This window comes from Mesitornis unicolor, unplaced genomic scaffold, assembly GCF_000695765.1.
Source record: "Mesitornis unicolor isolate BGI_N332 unplaced genomic scaffold, ASM69576v1 scaffold33146, whole genome shotgun sequence".
NCBI lineage: Eukaryota > Metazoa > Chordata > Aves > Mesitornithiformes > Mesitornithidae > Mesitornis > Mesitornis unicolor.
Window position 1 is genome coordinate 1 of NW_010189438.1, and position 6,222 is coordinate 6,222.

General features: G+C 39.6%; 1 protein-coding gene across 1 annotated transcript; it reads right to left on the reverse strand.

Moving 5' to 3' along the window:
- Window positions 1-21: 21 nt before the first annotated feature.
- RSL1D1 (ribosomal L1 domain containing 1) lies at window positions 22-5,643 on the reverse strand (the record flags this gene model as incomplete). Its single annotated transcript, XM_010186079.1, is given in 9 exon segments — window positions 22-184; window positions 1,026-1,252; window positions 1,254-1,358; window positions 2,681-2,887; window positions 3,646-3,774; window positions 3,856-3,949; window positions 4,525-4,626; window positions 4,779-4,927; window positions 5,505-5,643. Coding segments are annotated over 9 exon segments (1,315 nt in total), but the record flags the coding sequence as incomplete, so codon positions are not given.
- Between the last annotated feature and the right edge of the window lie 579 nt (window positions 5,644-6,222).

The window sequence follows — 6,222 nt, forward strand, 5'->3', positions numbered from 1 at the left end:
CTCACCTGAGGCTGCTCTGACGGTGGCTGAGGCCTCGTTTGCCGCGACCCGGTTCCTGCCGCTAGCCTCGTCCCGCCAGCGGTGCCGGACGCCCCCGACAGGCCCCTTCCTCTCTCCCCAGGCTCGTCTGGGCGGCTGGCGCAGCCGGCTCTTCTGCCAGGCGTCAGAGGGGTTGAAGATGGGTCTGTGGTGACGAGGACCTTGTATCTAAGAGAGCTAAGCTTACGTAGCCGAGCTGGCACACTCCAAGTTCATACAGCCTTTGGTGATTTTTCAGATGGAAGAAACAAAACTATTGGAACCAGCACACCGGGATTGACTCAGGTTGATCTAGTAGCAGAAATAAGGCCCAGAACTGAAGGTAAGGAGATTTTTCTTGACATCACAAATGGTCAAAGCATAAAACAATAAAAGTAAAATGGTCCTTTTTTTTTTTAAGCATACAAATACCCTAGATAAAAATAGCTAAAAAAATACATTGTTTGGCTTGTTACCAGGCTGCTAACTTAATTATCTGGAATATGACTGACAAATGTCACCCTGTGTTCATTATATTGAACAATTTAAGTAAAAATGGTAACAACTATTTAACATTTTAAATCACATGTTAAATAGACTGCTGCCCTTGGTATGCATGCTTCTTGCTTCAGCCCTTGTCTGTTCCAGAACTAAGGTAGCTTGACGAAGATGTCACTTACACAATATTGCTCAGCTTTCCTTCTGGAACAGTCCCCTCCCTGCCCTCTGACACTTAAATTCTTTAAGTGCTTTTAGTTTGGGCCAGGAAAAAATCAAAATTAGGAAACAGAGCCAATTAAGATCACAAGTTTATTTGTTCCAGCTCATCAGTCACATGGAAACACAAATGAATCATTTACAGGTCTCAGTGAAAAAAGCTCTTGGGATCAGATTTTCTTAAGAAGCTATTTTACTTCATCAATGTATTTTTTTACTAAAAAGACACCAGTGAATAACTATATAAACACTGTAAACTATATGTTACAACAGACAACGTTCACACTGACTGTGGCCTGTGCACTTTCTGGGGTGTCTGCTTTGGCATTTTTGAAAACTTCTTGGCTGGCTGTAGTGATTTGCCAGCTTTGGATGTTGGAAAAGACTTTGCTTCAGGCTTTTTGGGAGTCTTTTTAATTTCTTTTTCTTTCTTTGCTTCCTTCAGCATGCTGAGCTGCTTGGCTTTTTTCTGTTTTGGTGATGTCTGCAAGTCTGCACACTCTTCTATAACTTTGTTTTGTTTTTGGAGTCTCCAGAGCTAGAGGCTGTTTCTTTCTCTTACTGAGGAGTGTTTTAGTTTTCTTGCTCACATTGTCACCTTTTTCTGGACTTGGTTCCACTTTCTGTATGTAAGACACCAAAAAAATATTACCCTTCCACCTAAAAAACACCTTTCGAGGAGAAGGATCAACAAAAACCATTATAAATGACAAATGCTTTCTATCAGCTGAACTGTGCTTTAGCCCCAATAATCTGTTCATGCTTAAGTCTAGAAGCAGAAGATTAAACACAGAACTAAATAATGAAAAAAAAAAAATCAACAAAACAGTAAGAAAGTAAATAGGTTTAACAGATGCAAGGATCCCCTCGGCCAGTCAAGTCACTGACCTCTGCTGGCAGAGACCTAGACCACAGTCCTCTTCCTGCCGCATTTCCAGGCTTAATAGGCTCAGTAGAGTCCCGCTGCACACACACAAACTGACTGCACTCCCATTTGTGCACTAGGTCCATTCCCAAACGGCCCTCATGAAAGAAGGCTGCTGCCATCAGAACAGTTCATACAACCCAACTCCAGCTGCATCTGCTCCAGGCCTCTGCCGATCACACCACATGAGCTAACCTAGACCTGTGTTGTTAGAGCAGCTTGAAGCAAGCTGTACGACTGTTTGTTTGGTGGGCCAGCACATAATCACAGTTTTAGTTTGGGCAACATTGTTTAAGTACAGTTAAGTACTCATTAGGTACAGAGTTTAAGGACATGCTCCAGTCACAAATGTAGTATAAGTTACATTTGTAATTGTTATTGTTTTATTCATCCAAACACCCTTCCCAGGTATTTATTAAATGTTGTGTATTGTCAGTCTGGTGGTTTTGCAGACACAGTAATGACACGATCCACAATAAGTCTGTGAAGAATTTCAAGCAAGTTGCTAGTTTTCCATTTACATTATGAGATTCTCAATGTTGCATATTACTATCCTAGAGAGCGTTATTTGTTTTTCTTAAAGTTTTGCACTCCAGGCAGAAAATGATACATTAAAATACATTAGAATTTAATTTTACAATAAATTTTGTATTAAAAAAAATACTATTTACTCAATTAAGTATGAAGATCTTTCTCAAACATTCACCCTTTCTTCTGACTTCAGGCTTGTTATTCAACCTAGACAAAACTGCTGCTATTCAGAAAAATTCGCAGCAGGACAACAACCACTGACTTCCTTTGTCTCTAAGAGGGGCTAACTACAAAAAAATAAAACACACACTCAAAACCAAAATGCCCTCCAGCTAAACCACCTCCTATATATTTAACTCTCCCTTTCATGATATATTCACAAGAAATCCAGTTCCAGTCTCCTAAGAAGCAATGGACTACTTTAACAGTTCAAAACTAAAGTTTCGTTTTAACTGAAATGCAAGTTTCTCAACGTTATTAAACAACTACCTTCAGCTCAGTTAAGGTGGTTGTTTGCAGAGGCACCAGTTGTGGAATTTCTTCATCATCATCATCACCTGCTCCTTGGACTACTGCTGCTTTTTCTTTCACAGCAAGCTCTTGGGTAGCAGCAGCAGCATTGCTTTCAGTTGTCAAAGTGACTTGACTTGAATTCAGTTTTTTAGCTGCCTTCTTTGGCTTCTTGTTCTTTCCCTTCTAGAATTAATTGGAAGTGTATCTCAGACAAATCTCCGTAACATTTCTAAATGTACAATAATTGTTTTAATATGGTTAAAAATGAGAGAGTCTAGCAACACTAATTTAAATGTTGTTTTTCAATAGATCTGGACTGGTCAACCATATGTAAAAATATTTTAAAAAACGCATTACTTTCAGAAGTTTATAATAAATAGCTCATAAGTAAATGACGTCAAGATTAGAGTCTTCAAATAGACTATGCATGCTCCAAATTTATTTTAGATAAAATAACATAATAAGCAGAACTTGGTACAAAGGAATAGCTGATTATTTTCTTTTCTTAAAAAGTAGGTGAGCCTCCCTCATATACACGGATATATATGAGCGAGCTTGTGAATTATTCAGATGCCACTGATTAGCCAACAAATAATGGATGCATGGTCCAAATCCATGTATGTATGTTAATGAGTATATTTTCAGAAGGCAAATATGAATAGACAATACAAGCAAAAGTTCCAAGAATGAATCTCAGCTCCCTATAGTTTAGGACTAGAAATGCTTAACTTATTTCCAGTTTGCTTTGCAACCGGGAGTCTCCACCATTTCATCAGTACTACTATTTGAACTGCTCTGAGTTGGGAGCAGCTAACCCATTTGCAGCCATAAACGCCTGTTTAAACCCAACACATCTGACGCTACAATGCAAAAAAGGAAGCCAAAGAACTAGTTGTTCCAGTAGGTTTTGTGGAAAGTTTGAAGGCCTAATTTTTCTTTACCTTTATTTCCTTTTTTTTGAGAGATGGGTTTCTGTCAAGCTCATCCAAATTGGAGATATTTGCAGTAAAAATCGGAAGTGCAACCGATTTAAGCGTTTTGAGATGAAGAACTTTTACATTTTTCCAATTCTGCAACCACAAAAACAGCGTATTAAGTAAAAACAACAACAAGGCTGAGTTATGAACTGACTTGGCCTTAATCAGCAGTACCTTTGGTAACTTCTTAGCAATCACCCCTGCTGCTGCAATGATGTTCTCCAGGATCTCATCAGCTTTCATGCCAGTGTGACCTATACGTGCTGTACTGAAAGAAGAGAAATATTTACATGTTGGCACATAAACATACTTCAAGTTATTTGTTCTGAGGCATTTCCAGAGATTTAAAAAGCTCACTTATGAGCAATTATCTGAACTTTCATAGAGGACTGCAGTCTTTTGTAATAGCAGAACAGCTTTACCTGTACTGATCTTTCTGTATTTGGCTATGCAACTTCTGCCTTATATTACTAAACATATTATTAATTTAGATGCATACTAAGTGAAAAAAGTCTTAAAAGAATAGAGTATTTTGGAGGTAGTTTTATCTAAGCTAACAGTAATACTTGTCTAAGATTCTGTGTGCTGTTTGGCAGCGACAGTTGCCTAGAAACTCCTTAGGTATAAGGAAAATGAGACAAAACGTAAAACTTTACAGTAAAACTTAGTAAGCAGAACTCATTTCTTTATACAAGTCAAGGTGCAAAATGACCCACGTTTGGAATGGTGACCCTTCATCTCTTTTATTCATATATTAATGGAATAAAAACAACTCACTTAAAAATTTGTAAAGGTACAACTGTGAAAAGGTACAAAGTGAACTCTGAATCTACTCATACTTACTAACAGCACCCTTTGTTGGTAACCGGGAGCGTAGTCCCCTGGATATGTTTTTGTAGTTCCTTAGCAAGATTTTTGGCTTTCAGGTTTACAGATAAAGGTACCCTAAAAAAAGAAATGGGTGGAATTAAAATTATTTTAAAAATCCAAAACAAACTAAACAAAGCAATACCAAGCCCAACCAACCTAAACATTACTAAGAAGACTAATCTTAAAAAAGTTAATGCAAAGTGGATATACAGAATTTAAAGACTTACTTTTTCCTCTCATAGAAGTGTTTCCCTAGATGTGAGGGCAAGAGCCTTCGAATCCGCTCATCAGACAGAAAGAGATCAAACCTGTTCAGGAGGCGACGCTTTGCTTCAAACAGTTTGTACTCTTTTTTGAGAGTTTTGTATGAGATGATCTGCAATGCAAGTGACAGTTTAGTCCTCACCGCTGAAAACACAGCCCAGAACGCTTCTCACAAGTGCGCAGAATTAACGTGCACAGCCAGTCGTTTGTCGGGGCGCCGTTTCAGAACGCTGAAGACAATTAGTAGAAAAAGGACACAGTACCTTGCACAGTAACTGCAAATCACCAAACAGAACTTGAGTCCATGGTAACATCTAAATCAAGCTTAAATAAAATTACAACATTGTATTTCTACTTTAGCTGCTAGTAGCGTAGACAATCCAGCTGCAAAGAACTCAAATATTCTTTGACACTGTTTTTCCAGTAGCTCATTCAAATTAAATATTGAGCATTTATCTAGCAACTACATCTGATCACTGAAGATCCTGTTTCAAATTGAAAAAATTATTGAGTAAATTTTGAAGTTTAGAAAAACTGTTGTTTGAATTGTTAGAAAAATCTTTCTAGAGATCATTAACTTAGCACCATTGAGATAAGAACATTCAACAGGAGGAAGCAACAGCTCCTCTCCCTTTTCACTGGTACAAAACATGATGGCAGCGCGCTGTGCCATATTGTATCTCTCTTACCTGGCTAACACTCCTGGTCCCATTCTGGACTAAAAGTTTCCTGTACAGATTTTCAGTCTGTTCTGCTGATAAATTTGGTTCATCCCTTGTGATCAGGCAAACCTCAGCTGTTTCTGGTCGAATGCCATGGGGCAGTGGTCTACAACAAGAATACAAGATTGACAGGGAGCCTCTAAGAGGAAAAAGACATTTTTTTCCAGAACTCTATCTGCACTGTCTGCCGATCAACACCCTATAACAAGTGTCCCAGGGAAGCAATCTATCTGGAATCTGCTAGATGTCCTCCACGGAGCCTACACACTCTGAAGCACACAGCTGTAAAAGTGAAACAATCGAACGTCGCAGCTGCAGTCAGAGCACCGCTGACTGCATCTGCAATGCCAGGAGCAGCTGGCATCCAGGCGCTGGGAGGAGGGCATCCCAGCTGCAGCCTGCCATTAGGCAAATCTCTGTCGGACCGGGGCCCAGATAAAGAGATGGAAACTTTCTCAATATAGCTACAGTTTTAAAGAAAACTTATCATTCACATTCATAATATCACAGAAGAGCCGCAGGGGCCTTTTAATGATTTGGCGGTAGGTTCAGACAAAGGAGAGACCAACTGACTTTCTTCAGCTCCAGGACGGAAAGGCGACGCTGAGCCCGCAGCCCCCACAAACACCGCTCTCCGCCTGCAGCACCAGGCGGAGCCGCGTTCGATCCGACTGCGCACGGCGCG